Below are 22,366 nucleotides of genomic sequence, written 5' to 3' on the forward strand. Positions count from 1 at the left end.
GTCAAAACTCGGACACGGTGGGCGGGACTTCGTATTATACTTAATAGTCTTCTCTTCGTTATCCCCGTCCTCGTTCTCACACTCAGACAAGGTCTATTTATTTTACAAAGTCATTGGTATTTAGTTTTGTTGCAAATATTTTATTTTATTTTTCCTCAAATTCTAATTAGACCAAAAAGAAACTAAAAATTTGTTTGTACCACGAGATTCTCGTTGCCTTTTTGAAACGCGGTTGTATCTCTCTTTTCTCTAATCATAAGAAAGTCCACTGTCTATATAACATAGTCAAACACACGAATTACATTCCCTCTTGGCCTCTTCAAAACTCTCTTTCTCTCTCTGTCTTGTCTCTCTTCCTCTTGTTCTTTCTTCTTCTTAATCATAGTATTCAATTCAGCTTTTGATTCTGTCTGAATTCAACAACTCTATTACTGTCTCTCTCTCTCTCTCTCTCTCTATATCAAGTCTGTTTGGTTTCGTTGACTGCTTGCAAATAGTTCAGAACACTGTTCTATTGGTCTCAGCTCATTGATTTTTGTTTTTTTTTGGATATAAATTTTGTTACTTGGAAAAAGTTATGCTACAAAGACAAGTTTGAGAACTCATTGAATTTGGACAGCTTTGGGAGAGTAACAATGGGAGGTTTGTGTCCCGGCGGGACGGTCAAGCAAAATCCAAAAGTCACTGGGGATTATACGAACACGAACAAGATCAAAACCACCAAACAAGAAGGCCCCGACTGGAGTTCAAATCCTTATGCAAATGGTATCACCAAAACCACCAAACCAAAGTCCCCTTTGCCTGAGCCTAAGCCGGGGCGGCCAAAGCCGTTTCCCAGTGACTCCAAGCCACCAACGCCGCCTAGTATCAAGCCATCGCCAACTCGGTCCACGCCATCTACGCCAACTAGGCCATGGGTGTGTGCTTTTATGACTATTAACTTTGTTATGAATTATGAATTATGAATTATGACTGTTGTTGTTGTTGTTTTTTTGTTTTGTTTTATTTATTTATGAATTATGATGGTTGACTTAAGGTTAGACGAAAAAAAAATCATTGGTTATACTATGGTAGTTACAAGAAATGCATAATGCAATTAGTAGTAGCTCATTTGGTTTGAAATTATAGGTGTATGGGAATAAGGGATAGTTCATGTTTCATAGGTATATGCTATGAAATTGATTGTTTGATGAGAAAAGAAGTTGAATAGAGCTTTATTTGCAAAGCCTAGAAGTATTAGATCTGCATAGTAGCAAAGAAAAAGTAAAAGGAAAGGAATTATATGTTTGAGCTATTGCCAGACAATTCAGAAGATGGCTCAAAAGAGTAAATTAACTATAATCTGAACAATCAGGACGGCAATTGATGCTGGATTAAATATGCTACATGATGAATCTACTCGACCATGGTGCAAGGGCATATTTGATCCTGATCTCAGTTCTCTTATTGAGATATTTTGTCATCCTCATCACAGGAGCTAATATTGGGAACAGAAGTTTCATGTTTCTCAGCACTAGTGACTTAAGAATGAATTCATAAAACAGTACTGGGAAGTGGGAATATCCTGCTTGGTTCAGTAAGCATAAAGAAGAGTGGTCATCAAGTAATTCCTTGTATTTTGGAATGAGTGACTTCCCTGAACATTTTAGGGGAAAGGAGAACTATACTCCTATAGGGGGCTATTGTGATTTGCCGCAAGTGAAGCTTATATCCACAGGTGCATGGAAAATAGTAAAATTGATCCTGAATTCCTCTAAAGTTTGAACAAGTAGTATTAGATGTATATCTTGGCTCAATGATCTGAGACAGTCAGGAAGAGATGTAAAGCACCCTGATCTGTATTTAATGCAGTAATAGACATCAATTTTCTCTTTCTTGATGATTTCTGTTCTCAAAATCTGAAAACATAAGATAGACCAAATCTTTTAAGCCAGTTTGTATATATTTTCTTGTATAATCTGGATGCAATAAATGTTTCACTGCTTAGATTAGGGGTACAATTTTTCTGAATGTTATTCAAGAATGTCTATCTGGGTTTGTCATGTTAGATTATTAAATAAACATTCGAATTTAGTGATCTTGAATTCTGTTTAAGGGAATATTGTTCCCTTTATTGGCATTTGATATACTTCCATTCATATTTGCTTTGGTTTATTTTGTCTTTTGCTTTTGTAGATTATCCCGAAGGGAATGTTTAAAAAAGGGCCAAAGGTCCATGGCATGACTTCAAGAGGGAGCACAATATCTATATTGGCATTTGAAGTAGCAAATACAATAGTCAAAGGTGTGAGCTTGCTGCATTCTCTTTCTGAAGAAAATATACGGGTTTTGAAGAAAGAGATCTTACATTCAGATGGAGTACGACAGTTAGTTTCCACAGATATGAAGGATTTGCTAAGTTTTGTTGCTGCTGACAAAAGGTTGTTTCTTGTTACAGAGAATAGCTTGCTTTTGCTACGAGTTGTTCTTGTCTATAATTTTAATTTCTTTTCTTTCTCCCCATCTTTTACCTTGGGGCAATTTCAGGCAGGAGTTTGAGGTCTTCTCACGAGAAGTGATTAGGTTTGGAGATCAGTGTAAAGACTCACGGTGGCACAAATTAGATAGATACTTTTCCACGTAAGTTGAATTATAAAAGGCAGTTCAGATATATAGCTCATGTTTGCTGACAATACAAATAGGATTATCGGACCGGTTTGTATATTTCAGATTAGATTCGGGCTATCCAAGCCTAAAACAACATAAAGTAGAAGCAGAAACGGCCATTAAGGAGTTGACTGCTCTAGCTCAGCATACTTCTGTAAGTTAATATAAAGATTTGCATTTATATGTGCGCCTAGTTGGTGAAGTAGTGATTAAGCAATGTCATATGTGGCATTTGATCATTCTGTATAAATGCTAAATTATACGTTTAGTTCATTCTTCCTAATCCCATCCGCTATATATATAAGCCCACTTCTGAGACATGTTGGAGATGTTTTATCAAATCATTTAAAGTGTGGACCCTGCAATTTTTTACTATAAGGCTATATTTCATGCATTATTTATGTTTTCCATTTTATCTATCTACAGTTGAAATTGGAATTTACACTTGGCTATATCTAACTCGTAGGAATTATACCGTGAGCAGCAAGCTTTTGAAAGATTTGAACATGACTTTCAGGGAAAGATTGAAGAAGCAGAGTCCTCGAATCTTCCTCGAGGAGGTTAGGCATCAAAAAATATTTTAAACTGGGCAAAGATTTGTTATATATGTGTGTCATATTACGTGGAACTTTTGATCAGTGTGATTAGGGACATGCAAAGCAATATTACCGAAATTTGTTATGGTGATTAAATATAGTCATGTGCTGTTGGACCAACAAACTCTTTTTTCACATATCAGTAATCATATGTCATGCTACACAAATAAATAAAATATGTATATTTAAAATCAGGCAACAATACTGTCCAGTAAGTAATATTCTTGTATTGTTATTTGAAGGATTTACTTTTTAAATAACTCAAAAAAAATCTCTCTGCTCTTATTGGTACTTATTTTTCATTTTCTACCTTCTGTTGTGCTTTGTTGGCCTTCTGTCTTATCATCATTTAGATGTATATTAAAATTTTTGGTGTGATGTCATCAGTGTCCTCTTAAAGTTGTTAATTATGGATTAAATCTTGAAAATGTTTTCTAACTGCTAACTTCTGAGCAGTGGTGCTCTAATTTTATTAACAGGTCACTTTATTTGTAATTGTAGGAGAGAGCCTTGGAGTTTTTCAAAGTGAGCTAGCAGAACAAAAAAAGCTTGTAAGGAGTTTGCAGAAAAAATCCCTTTGGTCGAAAAATTTGGAAGAGGTATATAACTATGAGTGCATGTTATTATTTCTGAAGAGAGAAAACTGTGATATATGGATACCTAGTATAAAAATTTAGTATAAATTTGCTTGTAACAATTGTTTTTCAAGGTTGTTCGTGCTTCAATTTATAAATTTAACTGCTATTTTTTGGTTTTTTTTGTTGTACTCTTTGAATTCAATATTACACTACCTCGTTTGATGTAAATGGCAGTCAAGTATAAATACCTATTGATTTAATATGAAACCTATTATAAAATAGAGGAAAGTGTCTACGTTATTCAGTCTCACTTTCCGTAGTACAGAGTACAGTATTTGTTTATCTTCGCAAAGTTACTCATTTTCCAGATTCTGTTGCTCATTGCAGATTACGCAGAAGCTTGTAGATGTTGTTACCTGTATACATCAAGCTTTTTGGAAAGCATTTGGAACTAGTGGTATAAAATCAACATCCTATAACAATAAATTGCCTCATAAATGTGATAAACATGGTGAATGTGTTATTCATGATTTTTTATTTCCTTCTCCCTACTCCAAAGGACTTAGTAAGTTTATCGCTTGAACTTGACCCTATCAAATGCATGACTTATCATCTGAGTATGACTCAACATTTTATTTTATGGATTTGTTTTTTCCTGAAGCAGTGAGTGTTAGGAGTACCACAAGATAGTACTTTGTTTGAAATGAAAGTCTCTGTTAAATTACCGATTGTCCCAAAAACTTAAACTATTAGGAAATGGTGAATTTAATCATTTAACCATAAGTCTAACAGTCCCCCTCACTTGTGGGCCTAAACTTTCCCTTTATAAGTGGGGGCCCAACAAGTGGGAATTTAACATTTTAAATGAGAGGTTGAGTAAAATCAGGGATCGAACTCAAGATCTCCTGCTCTGATACCATGTTAAATTACCGATTGTCCCAAAATTTTAAATTGTTAGGAAATGGTGAATTTAATCATTTAACCATAAGTCTAACAGTCTCATATTGCCAAAGTGCAAGATCTGCAAGGCAGAAAGTTGTAGGGTCTGTAGAACTTCTGTTACTGTGGGCAAGTGGGTATTGTTTAGGCTTTAGGAGCATTTATCATATCCATTTTTAGGTATACAGATTATTCACCAATATTTCAAAATTTACTCTAGCCACTCTTGAATCTCTCAAGAATGTTCATCTTTTTGCTGAAAATTACTACAGCCTCTGCCTATTGCCAAGTATGCCCCAGTCATATAGGACATAATAGATTTGGTTTAATTGTGTTTTCCTTGCAGCCTTTGTCTCTTACAACTATTTGGGCCCTAGTTTTACTACAGCCTTTGCCTATTGCCAATGTAATAGTTTTGGTCGAAATGTGTTTTTCCTCTTGGTTTGATGTCCTAATTAGAGAACTGTTAAACAAAATCAATGACCTGTCAGTTATTCCTTGCATGTGTTAAACTAATTTCTTATGTGAAATAAATCTGAATGTGGATTCCATTATATGCAATTGAATTTCATTACGTAGATTCTTTCTTTTAAAAAACATGGTTTTATGATTTCTTTGCAACATGGCATTATTTTTAAATTTGCTAGTATCCATCCACTATTGATTTTCCAGATCTCCTCAACTACATGTCATGAGGACAGATTAAGACTTGTTGTCTTTGGAAGATATGCTTCATTACTTATAAAATTCTTATGGAGTTGTCATTTCATGACAGGTATAGCATTGGTCAGCAAGGAACCTCGTAAGGGTTCCGAAAGACTTGGTGAAGCTGGTGTTGCATTACACTATGCCAATGTAATCAATCAGATAAATATCATTGTGAGTAGAAATCTCCCCTTTTTGGTAACCACTTGTTCGTATATTTGGTATAGATTTTCCATGTAGATGTATGTGAATGGAATGTTATATGCTAACAGGCATCTCGGCCAACTTCCCTTCCTCCAAATCTGAGAGACCAATTATATCGGGCATTGCCAACCAGTGTTAAGACAGCTCTACGTTCCCGATTGCTTGCGGTTGATTCCAATGGACAGGTATTTCCTCTGAAGAAAAACCGTTTCAATTTCTTGTACTTTTCTCTAATTAATTCATTCTATTGCTTCTTGGAAATTCAGCTTTAAGTGTCTTTCTTTGGTCACATGGTGTATGCGTTTACACATTTTTGTAACTAACATTCTTCATTGCTTCACACTGTCTTTCTCTACAGCTCTCAATTTTTCAGGTCAAAGCTGAAATGGAAAAAACTCTTAAGTGGCTTGTTCCAGTTGCCACAAATACCATTAAGTAGGTTATACAAAGTGTTAATTGGGATTTTTTTTTTTCTTAACATGTCTAAATTCTACATGCTACCATGCCATTTCTGGTATATATATAATTGTGTGTTCCAATTTTCAATTCTTTTTTTCCTCTCTTTTTCCGGGGGTTCTTTTCTAAATTTTGAGTATTGTTAAGAGTATTTCATTTAAATTTATGCTAATTTTCCTTTTGTTTCTGTTGGTGACAGATTACATCAGGAATTCGGGTGGGTTGCACAATGGGCAAAAGATAGGTTAGTTAAAAGGCCTTTGCGTATGTGTGCATGCATGTGCCTGTTTGTGCTTGTGTTTCCAATAATGGAATATTTAATGGATGCATAATTCAATAGAATGATATTTAGTAGTGTTTGTTCTCATTTGACAGTTACGAGTTGGGCAAGAATTCAACCACACCCAGTAACATGACCCGCCTCCAGACTCTCTATTATGCGGATAAGCAGAAAGCAGATGAATACATTCTTGAACTAGTGACCTTGCTTCACCGCGTGATCAGCTTAATAAGACGCAGAGATCATGGTTTCAAGCCTCAACCTTTACGAACTCCAACTCGTAAGGCGCTATATTTTCATTCCAAGATGCAGCATTTCCAGTCCATGAATTGTAGTTCTAAAATCCATGGAATTCAACTTTCTCAGGAAGATAGAAATTTGTTAGATGAGGTGATTGGAAGTCTGAGAGTGCCTGGAATCAGTAAAAGTCAGGAATTTGGTACGGCCAAGAAGAGTGAGACAACAGTGTGGCCTTTGAGCAGGAGCACAGGAAGTTCTCCAAGTAGGGAGTTGGGTGCAATACAAGACTTCAAGACCGATGTTAAGGATATAATGGATGGCCTAGAATATATATACAGTGAGGCTTATTAAGGATATCATGGATGGCCTAGAATATATATATATATATATATATATATATATTCAGTGAGGTTTCTTACTCGATATCCCCTTTCAGGCATTTTTTTTCTTCACTCCCAAAAATTATTTATTCATTTGCCTCCATCTCTTTATTCCGTGGCATTTTTGGCCAAATTCTCATTTCATCGTGCATATCCCTGTATAGGTGGGATCGTTGTAAGTAACTAAGTATATGATATGATAATTATATCACAATTTTTGTTTCTGGTTTCTCAAGTAGTAGCCCAATGGAATAAGAGATGGAGGCAGTCATACAGTTCAGCTTCAAAATTCAGTATCTAATAGGCCAAGTTAATTAATTAATTCAATTAGCATGCAATAAGCATGGTAGCATAAACAAATCACCAACTAAGTTAAAATGAAGCGGAAAATAAATTGACGCGGTGATTTGTTTACGAATGGGGAAAACTTACACCGCAAAAACCCCACTAGGTGATTTTAAGGTCACCACTCACGAGAATTCATTATTTTCCCAACAAGCTATTACAAGTAAAGGAATCTCAGTACCTTATACCAACCTACAGTTAAACCCTTACCCCAATACCCAATTAGACTTGTTCTGTAATGATAATCTCCCCTTTCAATGCACGATTCCCAGTACGTCACTAACCAATTCGATACGCGTATCTTAGTACACGGCTTACTCATCAATTGAGAAAGATGTTGGCTGCAAAGTTCTTCAGTTCATCTACACGATGAAGATCATGAAGTTCCTTGGTTACAAAATCCTACGATATACAAACACAGCAGCTTCTTGAAGAGAAAAATGAACTAGGGCATATGTCTCCGGTTCACAATATGTTTGTGAAAAACTTTTGCATTGAGTTGCATCAGTTGTGACTGCCCTTAAAACAATCCTTATATATGTTTACGGTTGTGAGAAAAGAAAGTTCAAATATCTATTCACGGATTAGAGTGAAATCAGATCTAAAAAACTAATTTTCATAAACCTCGATAAATACCCTTTCTGTCGAGCAGCTTTCAAGCATTGAGCTGAAACAATTTTTTTAAACCTCAATAGATAATAGTTGTCGAGTTTTAAAATCCAACACTTCTTCACTTGATTTTTGGACAAACTTGCATAGTTTTAACACTTAAACTTGAAACCTTGTTCCTTGAAGTATTAAACACATCCTAGATCTACTCAAATATAAGAAAAGTGTATTTTATCAAAGAATTAGCTAATTCTATATTGACATATGTTCCTAACATGATTCACATATGTCCTAACAATCTCCCCCTTTTACAATCTGTGACAAAACCACAACAAACAAATGAACATATAAGAGAAGTCATAAATCACTCAACTCATACTCACTTGTTAAATACAATAAAAACTATCCTAACACAAACTCTTGAAAAACTTTGCAAGAAGAGAGTTCATGGCATGGAAGATTTTGACAACCTGTATTTCTCAAATACTTTAAACAAAACTCATCACGGTATCTTAGTGTGAAACAGAAATATAAGATTGCATACAATATATATGAAACATGTGCATAAAGAGAGAAAAGAAACAACACATGTAAAGATAGGTGAATAAAATACATCAACATATATATATCCAATGACAAGTACAATGTATGTCAAATGGTCACAGGACCGGTATGCATGAGATAAGTGTAAAAGAAAGAAAAGAAAAGAAAAATACCCTCACTACATCCCTCAAAGTATAAACACTCCCCCTATCACAAAAATCTCCTATGCTAATTCTCCCCTTATGTACATGACTACTCTCATCTCAAAACTATTCCCCCTTTTTGTCACGAATAACAAAGAGTAAGTAAATGAAACAGTCATCTCATCATCACTGGCGAGTTAGCATCCTTATCCTCATCATCATCATCGTTGTCGGAGTCACCATCATCATCCTTATCTTCAAATGCCTTTGGAGAAGGAGAGGGAGACTCTACGAAGCCACCAAGGCGAGCCTACCATTTAGCAATACGGCTGACACGGGTGTTCACCTGACACAACTCATCACTGAGTGTGTCAAGGCAAGCATCCATGCGCTGCAGTTGCGCTATGACAACCTCGAGAGTCACACCACCCGCCGATGAAGAAGGTACGGATGTGGAAGGAAAGGAAGAAGCCGAAAGAGTTACTGTCTCTGTTCGTGGCCGCTTTGGTTGAAGATGGGGCTCGTTCCGTCTGACGGTAGTAGTGTCTATGGCACACATCACTGAAAAGTGTGTAGATTTTGGATAGGAGACAGAAAAATGGTGAAGAAGCCGTATGATAGCAGAAGGAAAGATGAGCTTATCATGAGTCGCCGTATCCTTATAGACATCTATGAAGGAAATAATGAAATGAGAGGGAAAATCAATAGAGAGGCCCTCAAGGAGGGATAACAAAAATCGAGCACCAGGATTTGTGATAAAGTTATAGTGAGACAAAGGATGGAGAACGAATGTCATCACCAAGTTAAGGAACCTCGGACCTTTTGCAAAATCAAAGCAAGGGGTGTTTTGACGGTCACCCCAAGATGAAGGTGTCTCACAAAATAAAAACAAGAGTTCATCTTTGGACACGGTCCTCAGATGATCGCAACTAGGGTAGTCAGGATGCACTACCCTAGGAACATGTAGTACCTCGGATACAATATCCAAAGTAACTACGATGCGCATACCTTGAACGCGAGTGATAAAATGAGGTACAAAGTAGTCAAATCCGTCATATTGGAGTAAAACTCCTGTATGATCACAGAGAGACAAGTGACCGGGATGACAGTGGAAATGTCAATATCGGAAAAATCCAATAAACTGACTTGGTGTTCCGAATGAATGCCTTGTCGAGAGATGTTCTCCGAGAAGTCTGACTTGGCTTTCTCATCACAGAACCTGACATAGGAAGGGGTAGAATCAGAGGAAGATGCCCCAAAACGAAGAGGGTTCCAGGACGGAGTAGATTTGCGTTTAGGTGCCATAGAGCAAACTAACGCAAGAAAGAGAGAGGGAGAAAGAAAGACAAGCAGAAAAGCACCAAACAAATCAATATAAGAATATAAAGAAATGAAAGTACGTATGCATGAAAATGCATAAGCATGTGATATGTAACATAAAAAGCATCATGGGCTCAGCCCAATTCAAACCTAACAACACACAACATTTCAACATATATAGTACACATCTATAATGCATGAAAATATAGTTAAAATGCAAATGTAATGCAATGCATGATGTTTTAAAATCATTTAAACAAAAACCCATCCCAAAAATTGCACAAAAACTCCAAAATTTTGAAAAACCCCAAAGTTTATCAAAAATCCCAAAAATTAGTTCGAAAATCATGAAATGCATGATAAAAAGAGAGAAATAGAACCATACCAGAGGAAGAAATCAACCTTGAGACTAAAGATTGAGTGGGGAAGTGATTTGGAGTGAGAGAGAGGTGTTTGGGAAGGTGAAAAGTCTGAAAGGATCGAGAGAGATCGAGGAGAAATGAGAGAAATGTCATGCGGACCCTATTTATAGAAATCCCAGTTTCTCGATGGATCGAGAGGTGTTGAGAATTAAAACGTGAGAAATAGTTATCGAACAGCTATCAAGAGGTGTCCACAGCAAATAAACTTCGATGGATCGAGAAGCTATCGAGCATCCAGAAACTTCCTCGATAGATCGAGTAGTTGTTGAGCAGTTATCGAGATTGAACCTCAAGAATCTCCATGGATCGAGATTGCGATAACAACTATCGAGAAAGGAAGCTAAAAAGGCTCAATAGATAGCCTAGCTATCGAGAGGTATTGAGAAGCTGTCGAGATTGCTTAAAAATAGTTTTCCAAAGAAAAGAAAAACATAGACATGAATGCAATCAAACATGCTACTCAACCAAAGATCCAAACAACATTTTAAGCTCTCAAAAACATCTCTCATCAAAAAAATGTCAAGCATTTAGATCTAAAACACACACACACACACACTAAACAAGTCTAACCAATTTTATATTTCAAAAACAAGTACTTTCATAGATTCTGAAATACTTAACATTTGACTTCCTTCCATTCCATAACTCATATGGAATCTTCTTGGTATCGGGTCTAAAATACACCTTATTAATCATATGACATGCAGTGTTAACGACTTTTCCCCACAAGTTTCTAGCCACATCCTTGTTGTGCAACATGGCTCTAGCCATCTCTTGAATAACCTTGTTTTTTCTTTCTACTACACCCTTCTGTTGAGGAGTAATAGGCGCAGAGAATTCTTAAGATATACTTGATCTCATGCAAAAGGACTCCATGTATGAGTTCTCAAATTCTTTACCATGATCACTTCAAATTCGATCAATCTTCAAGCTCTTCTCATTCTGCAATCTTGTGCACAAAACTTCAATGTGCTCAGGAGCATCAGACTTGGATCGTAGAAGGATGACCCAAGTGTACCTAGTGAAGTCATCTACCACAACCATGATGTATCTCTTTCCACCAAGAGACTCGGTTCTTGTTGGACCCATGAGATCCAGATGCAATAGCTCCAATGGTCTAGATGTAGCGAATGTCTGACTGTTCGGATGTTTAGCTTTCGTCTGTTTTCCAAGCTGACATGGTCCACACACCACATTGTTCACTCTAATGAGCTTTGGTATCCTCAAGACTGACTCATACTTAGATACAATTGAAAGATGTTTGTAACTAACATGTCTCATCCTTTGGTGCCATAGATCATCATTTAGTAAACAAATGCCATTGCACACAATATCAGCATCAGGAACTAAACCATAACAATTGTCTAGAATGCGAACACCATTTATGAGTTTCTTCCCAGACTCATCCATGACAAGGCATTTCCCTTTTGAGAATAGTACCATGAAGTCTTGATTACATATCTAACTTATGCTTAACAGGTTTACTCTCAGGCCTTCTACATATAGAACATTTGTAATGTCTGGCACTCTAGGTAAAGAGATGATTCCCTTTCCTTTAATCTGTGATTTGCTCTCATCACCAAAAGTGACATTACCACCTTTCTTAGACTTAAAAACCTTGAAGAGAGATTGGTCTCTAGTCATGTGTCTTGAGCAGCTGCTGTCAAGGTATTATAAACACGTGTTCATAACCTTAAATGCGGACTTCATCATGAAGCACATTTTCTGCTTAGATGATAGATCAGTGAGAATGGTGTTTTCTCTCATCTGCCTTTTATGAACAAAGTTTTTAACTTTCACTCTTCTCAGACGAACTCCTTTGCACATTTTCATTCTAAGACAGTCTAGTTTCTTCTTTGTCAAGTTAAGATCTTTTCCAATAATCATCATGATAGAACTCAAATAACTTTTAGACTTGCATTTTCTAATACACTTAAACAAGTAGAGATTAGAAAAACTGGATGTATTTGGAAATAAAGATCTTTTTAAGCTAGTTGTCGTCATAACAAACAGGGATCAATGGATCACACAACAAATATTAACCCTAATCAGAGTGTGCCTGTTTTAATACCACTTGATAGGCCAAGAATGTATTGACCCATTGTGATAAATTAATCAATTAATTAACTAAGTTAATTAATTAATTCAATTAGCACGCAATAAGCATGGTAGCACAAACAAATCACCAACTAAGTTAAAATGCAGCGGAAAATAAATTGACACGATGATTTGTTTACGAATTGGGAAAACCTATATAGCAAAAACCTCACCGAGTGATTTTTAAAGTCACTACTCCCGAGAATTCACTATTATCACAACAAGTGGTTACAAGTAAAGGAATCCTAGTATCTTATACCAACCTCGATAGATACCCTTTCTGTCAAGCATCGAGCTGAAACAGTTTTTTTAAACCTCGATAGATACTAGTTGTCCAGTTTTAAAATTCAGCACTTCTTCACTTGATTTTTGGACAGACTTGCATGGTTTTAACACTTGAACTTGAAACCTTATTTCTTGAAGTATTAAACACATCCTAGATCTACCCAAATACAAGTAAAGTGCGTTTTGTCAAAGGATTAACCAATTCTATATTGACATATGTTCCTAACATAATTCACATATGTCCTAACAATATCAATGTGAACTCTGGCAATTTCTGCCATCAAAATTGTGAAAAAAAGATGTATAGATAGTATCTAAAAAAAAAACATTTGCTTTTCATTATGTTGTCTATTTTGGTTATGATATAGCATTCTTTGTGCCATCTGATCATATTATCCCATAAAAAAATAATGAATAATTTATAGAAGGCAAAAACTTGTTGCACACATGTTAATGCACAAACCTTTATACACATACAAAAAAGCAACTGAAATAATTATGCATTAGAGATTCGATATATGTATATGACACATATGTTACAAGAGAGAGGATGTATATATCATGTGCATGAGATATCTCTTCCTCCTCCTCTAGGTCTTAGGGAAACGACATTGGGGTCACGAGGACCAGACCTATAGCGATTGAGTTCAACCTCTAGGCTCTCATGTAAAGATGAAAGATAAATGAAAAAACAAAAGAAGTACAAAAGATTGAGATTCTAACCAAAAGAAAAAGAGAAAGGGAAACATCGAGAATGAATCATATTACAAGTCACGGTTTAGGGCTTTATCTAGTCTAATAAAGAGAAAAGGAGATTAGAAATTTGAAGCCTTTATTCTTAACATTAAGTTTAGGGACACAAATTCTCACAATTTCTTCACAATTATTGATGTGGCATATTGTGATTGGAGCATAATAAAAGTGGCATAATAATAATGTTGTGAAACAAAAAGTTGTGTCCTTAACAATGCTCTCTTCTTAAAATTTCATAAACAATGAACTTTACAAAATTAGCTCTTCCCAAAGGATTGGATATTATTGGAATTAAGGCCACTTTTGATTGAAAATGCTAGTTTTTAGAGATTAAATTCTACAAAGATTTCCTATAAAGCATATGTTTAACCCTCTAGATGTCCTTAATTTAAGGATCTAATTCTAATTTTGCCTATTGGAATAGGTTAAGCCTACTGCACTTTTTTTTAACTGCGCCACAAATATGAAACCATGATTTTCCTATTCTATGTATTTCTTTCTTAGTTTTTGTTCTACAATACTAACTATCTAATCTCATAGAATTCTCAACTGCTCCTACTTCACAAAATCGGTTGCACCAACTTCATTGAGTTCATATAAAGCTCCCCTAATATATGCACATTCACCACATTTGCTCTGGAATTCATAGCAATGAAGACCTTCACGACCCACAAATTTCTCACCATTTTCTCTCTTCTCATCTTCCTCTTTTCCTCTTTGCTTCCTTCTCAATCTTTGTCCCCTGCAGGTACAATTCTAAGAACCACAAAACAACAAGTCCTAGCCAGCCTCCAACCGAGTCATGAAACCACACCAACATCTAGCTCATCCCAGCTTTTCCTCACTTCCCCTTCAGGACAATATGCGGCCTATCTCCTAAGAGAAACATCCAATGGTGCTGGAGGCTTTGGAAGTGAATTTTGTTACATCCGAGTCCAAGAAAGCAGTGTGATTATTTGGGTATCCAAATGTGCTTCTATAAGCAACATTAACACATGCAGCCTAGTTTTTTCAGATGTGGGACTTGAAATATTTGATGGGAGTCGATCTGCATGGGACACAAAGGCCAATGGGAAGCTTTTGAAGACATTGAATTTGCTTGATTCTGGGGACATGCAGATAAGAGACAAAGATGGGAAGCTTGTGTGGAAGGCAAGTGATAATCCTATTATTAATCAAAACTGCGGGTCCCAGCCTTCATCAAGCTTTAATCAGCCATTTTCTTCTACCAATCAGCCTTTATCAGGGTTTAACCAGCCATTTTCTTCTACCAATCAGCCTTTATCAGGGTTTAATCAGCCATTTTCTTCTCAAAATCAGCCTTTTGGGACTAATAACCAGCAAGGTTTAGTGGGCAACACACCTTTTGGTAATGGGGTTTCAAGAAAAAAACCATTCATGGGAGGAGTTGTTTTAGCTTCTCTGATAATTACGTTTGGTTTTATTGTTTAGTATGATAGTGTTGACAGATGTATCATAATCAGCTTTGCACATGGCCTGTGTGTGTGTTTTTGGACATTTTGGCTTATATGACGATTTTAATTCATGCATTCTGTTGCTAGGTACAAAGAAAAACATCCTTTTTTAGAGTTGCACTTTTGATGGAGTGTATCAAGTGTCCAACAATTGATATGGGTGCGATGCAACCATCCAAGAGCGTAACTTAGTGGTAGAAAACCCTTGTAATCTATTACACCCGAGAGTTTTGAGTTCTAGAAGTGACACGCCTCACTATTACTCAAGTGGTCTCACACCAATATGTCATATATTCTTAAGTTAAAATGAGTTGGGAGTTGTGAACACACACAAACTCCCTTTTTTATTTTATTTTTTTCTATAAAAAAAAGAAACGGTTGAGGATGGTTACAACTTAGAATTGATGCTAGATAAATATGATAAATTTCGAAGGAAATTTTTTGAAAACAAATATTACTGTCTTATAATAATCTTGTATATTTATATTTACTAAAAATTGAATTAAAAAATCATAAGAAAGAAAATTGAATTCTATTAAAAAATCATAATAATGAATAAGTTCTGGAAATTGGGTGGTGAGATTTTCTGGGTAGTAGGTTTTACTCAGGTTTTGTGGCTGAGCTCCGTGGACATGGGTTAGGCTTTGTTTGTTCTTAACAATTTTGCATACGCAAAATTCTATTTTGAACCCAAAATAGAACCTGAAAATTGCTCTTTTAAAATGAGTTAGCCCCAGAAATTAAAAGTAAGCGAGCAAGAAAAAAGATAAGCAATGCTGGTGTTAACATGTGGAAATGGCCCCTAATTAAAATCGAAGATATTGAGTCAGAAAAGTTCAATATTTTAAGCCCTCTATCATTCTGTGCCAATTGGCCCAGTATAAAAATTTCTCCTCTTAAAGACAGTCGACCTCAAGATTGAAAGTTCGGCCTACAAAACTTTTGGACTGATTTAAGGGTGGGAGAATTCTTCAAGCGGGGATCAGATTGGTTAAGATGAGAATGCCCGTTTGTCGTAACCAGGCTTTGGGGCGGACACCCTTCTCACATTTTAAATTGCGAGAGCCAACCACTCATCACATCCCGTTATCTGCCTGAAGGATCATGGTTGGTAATGGGCTTCAATTTCCCATTTTAAAGAAGCGATTGCAACACATACCCAATATTTTCTTTCGATGTGGGATTCCATGAAGTTCCTTTCTTTTCTTGCGTCCCTGTATATGCGTACAATAATAATGAATAAACAGCCCAACTAATCGATTAATCATCCAGGTTGTGACATGTCGCGTAGGACTGGTTCAACTGTCAATAAAAACAATTGTGACTTTCGTGTTCCTTGAAGGATCAGTGCCAAAACCATATAGAAAAGGGAGACAAAGAAGAAAAAAAATATAGGACAGATAAACTATTTCACAATTTTTTTTGCCATAATTATGATATTGTTGAATATGAATGGTAGAAAAAAAATTATAGATCTATATGTAAGTGATAAACAACTACTCGTAGTCTGCCACGTTAAAGTGATAAACAATTTCTCAGAAAAGTTGTGAAATAATTTGTAGTCCTAGACTCACTTGACGAAAAAACTATTGACGGATTAAGTCATCTAACAATAAAATTCAAAGAGGAAAAAATACTTAAAATCCTGCTAGAGATGGCTGTACACAAGCAAGATGAGTTTCCATGACTCTTAATTTGGTTGTGATTGTTGATTTTTTTTTTTTTATATATAAAAAAAGAATTACAAGAATTATAGTGGTTGATTTTAAGGTTAGAACTTTGAAAGTAATTTATAAAAAATATGGTTATAATATGATTGGTACAAGGAATGCATTATGCAATTAGCAGAAGCTCAGCTCATTTACTTTGAAAGTTTAGTGGTATGGGGGACAAGAGACAGTTCATGTTTAATTGGTATTTGGTATATGCTTTGGAATTGATTATATGATGAGTAGAGAGCTTAAATAGAACTTTATGTACAAAGCCTAGTAGTGTTAGATATTCATATGAATAGTAGCCAAGAAAAAGGAATTATATGTTTGGGCTATTGTGTGGCAATTTGGAAGATAACTCAAAGAGTATATTGACTATGATCTGATCATTCAGGAAGACAATTGATGCCGGATTAAATATGCTGAATGATGAATCTACACGACCAAATTTTTTGCTGCAAGGACATATTTGATCATTATCTCGGTTCTCTTATTGAGATATTTGTGATCCTCATGACAGTAGCTAATAATATTGGGAATGAAAGCTTCATGTTTCTCAAGAATGAATTGATAACACAGGACTAGGACGTAGGACGTAGGAATGCACATTCTAGGGAAAAGGAGAATTATGCTAGTAAGGAATTAGTTTGCCAGTTTGATTTAGCACAAGTGAAGCTCATATCATCACACTTACATAGAAATAGTAAAACTGATTCTGAATTCCTCTAAAGTTTGAACAACTAGTATATATATGAGATGTATATCTGGGCTCAATGATCTGAGACAGCCAACAAGAAATATAAAGCACCCTAATCTGTTATGCAGTAATAGATGTTAATTATCTCTGCCTGTGATAGACCAAATCTTTTAAGCCAATTTTTATACGTTTTCTTGTACAATTTGGCTGCAATATACGTTTCTCTGCTTAGATTAGGGGTATAAATTTTCTGAATTTTCTTCAAGAATGTGTTATACTCTGGTTTATTCATAGATCTATGCTTTGGTTTATTTTTTTGATGTTCTCCACCCAATTGGAAGTCACATGTTAGAATCGAATCCCAACAGTGGATCAGGATCTGCCCTTGGAATGGCTTCAAGATGGAGCAGATATTCAAAATATTTATATTAGCATTTGAAGTAGCTAATACAATAGCCAAAGGTGCAACCTTAAAGTTTATAAAATAAAGTAAAAGAGTGCAACCTTAAAATGTAAACAAGGAATTTCTTAACAAAAGAATCCAATTGAAAATTAATAATTTTGATATAATTTGCATCTTAACGCAAATTAATAGTTCAGATATAATTAGCATCTTGAGGGCTTTATGTAAAGGATTAGGACAATACTTAACCTAAATTTTTAGTCCTACGGATTTGGCCGAATTATGTCGTACTAAATACTAGCTCACTACTCCTATGAAATATATATATATATATATATATATTAGCTCACTATTCAACTAATTACACCACTTACGACAGGTGAATATTCAAAAAGAAATCATCTAAATTGCTTGTCTAAGTAAACAATCAATAGTGTCCTTAAAAAAAATCAGCTTTCTAAAGTCACAAAATTAAAAATGACTACTGTTGCTCAGCTAGAATTGAATCTAGTCTAAATTATACCTAAGAAACAAATTATAGAGAAGTGGTTTTTCCACATTTAATGGCATTTTTAGGAATCCGAGCTTCATCTTGTATAGGAATGGTTGATGGGTCATCTTGTCCAATTCCTTTGACTCGTATGTACAGCTCTTGTCCGAGATACCAATTCTCTGCATTTTGTGATCTGAGATTCCACATTCCTTGATTGTCCAACTTCACCAATATTGCTGTCCATGCAAAGGGATATACCTGTGCAATTTTCACAATTAAATCAACTAAGAAGTAAGAAGATGATTCACAATTGTTACACATAACTTGCATAATTACAGGATGTCAGTTCCCAAACCTGGATTGTGGAGCGAGAAACAGCATCGAATAAATTATATGATTCCTTCTTACTCTCATCCCATGTTCCAAACCCCATGCTACAAATTAGATAAACCAATTTTCACTATATCAGAATAGAATCACAATTTAGGTGATAATGATCTATCAACCACTACTTAAGTAGTTTGAATCATATAAAAATGTAGGATATGAGTTTCTAACATTATTAGTTATCATGGATGATATCTCATTTCTAATCTCATTAACCATGAAAAGCCTACTAGTGAAAAAGATGCAAAAGTGTCATCCCCCATTTGGCATGAACCATAATTCTTTCCCTTTCAAATGAGGAGAGTCCATTTCTTGGTTAAGTGGTATACAAAGTGAATTTTTTTTTTTAATGAACAAAGTGAAACACTATTTAAAACATGACATTAGATACACATTTATAATTATGATATATGATCTAAATCATGAAATGGAACCATTTCAAATAAAGAGATGGGCATCATCATAAAAACTATAAGCTTTTATAATTTGGATTTACAAAGGGGTTGAGAAAAGAAGACTCACCCAACAACGAAGAAGTTATAGCCATCAAGGTGCCATGTTTGTATTTGTTGAAGAGGATTCTGGAAGGCCACATGCACATAATCATGGTACATGGCATCAACAACTGAGGTGCCCAAAACTAGAAGAACATTGTCATTAGGTGTATCAAACATAATGTTAGGCTCAAATACATCACTAACCCGAAAATAGTCAGCCAACTTTAAGGGAGTGTCCTGCTGTACAAATGAGACTCCATTAATTGTGTAGCGAAGCTTGTGTCCATCGAATATAACACCATTCTTTAAAATGAGTGTACGGCTGATGTTAATCTGGCCATAGTGGTAGCTTCCTTGCGGATTTGGCCATGATGCTCCCACTGATAAATTCCTCCTGTTCAAAGACCAAAAAGACATGATCTGGACATATTACATCTTAAACCCTATAGTTTAGTTGTGTAATAAATTAAACCTCAAAGTTTTACCTGATGGATTGTGCTTGTAACATGAAGTAGGTATAGTTAAATGGAGTTGGTCCTGGGGAAATTGGGCCTAGAGGATAGGCTACAGAGCCAGGGTAGCGAATGACACCAAGACCAAAAAGTATATTTTCAGTAAAGCGAGAAGATGCAATCATAGGGTAGGATGTGCCATTTGTGTCGTTCTTTGCTGTGACTAAGACCGAGTAAGACTGGCCAACATGGATGTCAAGACTATCATACTCATCATCTTGAGTGGTGTAAGACCCTTCAGTCTCAACTAGCCTCATCAAATGGTCTTGAATTCTGAAATTAATGGATGTTTTCAAGCCCACGTTTGAAATTCTAAGCCTGTATGTAGCCCCTGCAATATAATGGCAACATCAACAAAATGCTTGAATTAAATAATAAAAAAACAAACCAACAAACACATTGAAAAACATTCATTGAACTCTAAGATTTACATTACTCTGTCCAATATAACATCCTTTGAGTACAACTACAAGCTTAACATTATCATTATAAAAAGAAGATTCCATTCCCTAACTATGTCTTTTGACTTTTTTTTTTTTTTTCCTCTTTTGTTTGGTACAATCTGTGTTAAATCTTTAATTTTTTAGCCAGAGAAACAAACCACAATTTACCAGTTTTAGGCCTTAATTCTAACTGCATGAGAAATATGGTCCTATAGTCTTAAGGTTGAACTATGTGAGGCTTAAAATACAAATATACAAGTGGGAAATATAACTGATAAACACTGCTTATTCATCACTTTAAATTTGCCTATTTAAGCCTTTCGAAAAAGAAATTCTTAACAAATATAATGATTCTTTAGTATAAACTCCCTACCACTTTTCCAATATATGTATTCCCTATAAAGTTTCAAAAACATATTACATGGAAGGAAATTTAACCTAAATTTCCTAAGGGTTGTGTTTGGATTTAAGAATTTAAAATCAAGAGATTTGTACTTAAACAAAAACACTTGTAATATCCCCATACTAATAAAGCTCAAATCCTATCATTTCATACTCTATTCAAGTTATTTAAACCAAAGATTGAAATCTAAACCCTACTCTTTAAATTACTTTATGCAAGGAAACCAAAAAGGAATTGTAAGTGAGATATAACCTGGTTGAAAATCAAAAGTTGCTTCATTAGGTCCAAGCCCATTGATAAGGATTCCATCTGGCATGGGCAAACCATTCCCAACATCAAGTGAGGCTCTCAACATCTGTAACAAGCAACAACATGCATAACCATCAAACAACAAATATGAACTATGATACTAGATAGTATAAATCTAAGTCTAAACCTATTTATATATATATATATATATATAAGCATACCTGATAGTCTGCATTGTACCAATCACCAATAAGTACATCGAAATCTTGGTATGGTAGAGAGAAAGGAATAGGAATAACTGCGCGATTGTTCACCCGATTGGCACCATATCCACCAGCAGCCTTTTGAAAATGAAGTGAAGGGAAATAGAAAAAGCTTCCAATTTGATCTTTAACCTGAAAATGGTATGTCCAGTTTTGACCAGGCAATATTGGACAGTTAGTCCCTTGCACCCCATCTTGCCATGAATTCCTCCTTAGTTGCACTCCATTCCTAAATTCAAAAATCAAAAACTTAAGAACCATATCATAAGATTTGTAGAGCATAGGATTTATGTTATTGAAGAAGTTTCAATACATATATAGATTACAACCATGTCATGAGAAACGGATGTGTCAAGTTGTTATGAATGTTAATATGAACAACATTATCGGTCGTCACGTTCAAAAGTGGCCCCGGAAGTTGATCGTTGATCACAATCACCTAATGTCAGTATAAAAACACATTACAGTGAGCATCATTATAAAGAAAAAAAAAATATAGACAAAAAAAAAAAAAACCATTTTGTTTGATGGAAATACAACAACCTGTTTATTAACACCAAGAGGAGCACGTTGAGTATAAGAAACTGTCCAATAAATGAAAATCTCTGGATCACTGGGATAAACCAACATGGTTGATACAGTCACGAAGTAGAGGAATGTCAAGGTGATAAATCTGAGAGGCTTTATGAGTGTCATGGCTGCCCTTTGATCATGCGTTTTTGTTGATGTTCAACAAGGAGACTATCACAGATTTACAATAATCAGGCTTGGGATACTCTCAACTCTCAAGTCCAAGAAGATAGCTTGGTGTTCAAGTTACACTGCGGTAAGGGAAAGAAATTAACGAGGCATATTCGTTTGCATTTCTATCTTCTTCTTCTTTTATGTTGAACAAAAAAAAAGTTTGGCCTTTTTGAATAAATCTCGAAGAAGCCACAAGGACCACACCAATACTCCAAATTTCTACGTGAAAAGCGATTTTTAATATCTTCCTCGTTGCTATCTCTTATCCAATGAATCATAGATATGATTCATATGTGATATACTAAAAATTAGATGAAATTAGTTATATACATATATATTATCTGTTCATCTGTTTATTTCTTTAAAAAAAATTGAGATTACATCTACCTTTTTCCATTCCATTTAAAATACAGTTATCAAAAGTTCTAATTAATATAAATTAGTATTTCTTTTTTTCCCTCCTATCAAAATATTTGGTCAATATAAATTTTTTTTTAGAATTATTTAGTGTGTATTTGTATATTTCATTTTTTTTATTTTCAGTAAT

The 22,366-nt window shown here is 35.1% G+C and overlaps 3 protein-coding genes and 1 non-coding gene across 5 annotated transcripts; 2 read left to right on the plus strand and 2 right to left on the minus strand.

Annotated features, from left to right (window-relative positions):
- The first annotated feature begins 256 nt into the window (after positions 1-256).
- Positions 257-7,248, plus strand: LOC115974501. 2 transcript variants are annotated; one of them, XM_031094896.1, is made up of 13 exons: positions 257-917; positions 2,176-2,420; positions 2,527-2,619; positions 2,710-2,800; positions 3,113-3,206; positions 3,744-3,841; positions 4,208-4,277; positions 5,535-5,638; positions 5,737-5,853; positions 6,027-6,103; positions 6,324-6,368; positions 6,500-6,684; positions 6,771-6,863. In XM_031094896.1, exons 1-13 carry the CDS (start codon positions 636-638, stop codon positions 6,776-6,778), a joined length of 1,509 nt encoding a protein of 502 aa, XP_030950756.1. In that variant the 5' UTR covers positions 257-635; the 3' UTR covers positions 6,779-6,863. The 2 variants fall into 2 exon arrangements, with proteins under 2 accessions (XP_030950756.1, XP_030950755.1); XM_031094895.1 differs by having other exon boundaries at positions 6,500-7,248.
- A 6,944-nt stretch (positions 7,249-14,192) lies between these two features.
- On the plus strand, positions 14,193-14,993 carry LOC115959353. Its single transcript, XM_031077707.1, has one exon. The coding sequence runs from the start codon at positions 14,193-14,195 to the stop codon at positions 14,991-14,993; it is 801 nt and encodes a 266-aa protein (XP_030933567.1).
- Positions 14,994-15,994: 1,001 nt separating this feature from the next.
- Positions 15,995-16,101, minus strand: LOC115978441. The gene has a single exon (XR_004088726.1). It is a non-coding gene; the product is annotated as a small nucleolar RNA Z279/snoR105/snoR108 (small nucleolar RNA).
- A 2,262-nt stretch (positions 16,102-18,363) lies between these two features.
- LOC115959358 (L-ascorbate oxidase homolog) lies at positions 18,364-21,771 on the minus strand. The gene is made up of 8 exons (XM_031077721.1): positions 21,619-21,771; positions 21,405-21,514; positions 21,034-21,304; positions 20,816-20,918; positions 19,691-20,048; positions 19,231-19,599; positions 18,677-18,755; positions 18,364-18,579 (listed from the first exon to the last, which is right to left on the minus strand). The coding sequence occupies exons 1-8, from the start codon at positions 21,769-21,771 to the stop codon at positions 18,364-18,366; spliced, it is 1,659 nt and encodes a 552-aa protein (XP_030933581.1).
- Between the last annotated feature and the right edge of the window lie 595 nt (positions 21,772-22,366).

Source organism: Quercus lobata, chromosome 2 (assembly GCF_001633185.2).
Source record: "Quercus lobata isolate SW786 chromosome 2, ValleyOak3.0 Primary Assembly, whole genome shotgun sequence".
In the NCBI taxonomy this organism is placed as follows: domain Eukaryota; kingdom Viridiplantae; phylum Streptophyta; class Magnoliopsida; order Fagales; family Fagaceae; genus Quercus; species Quercus lobata.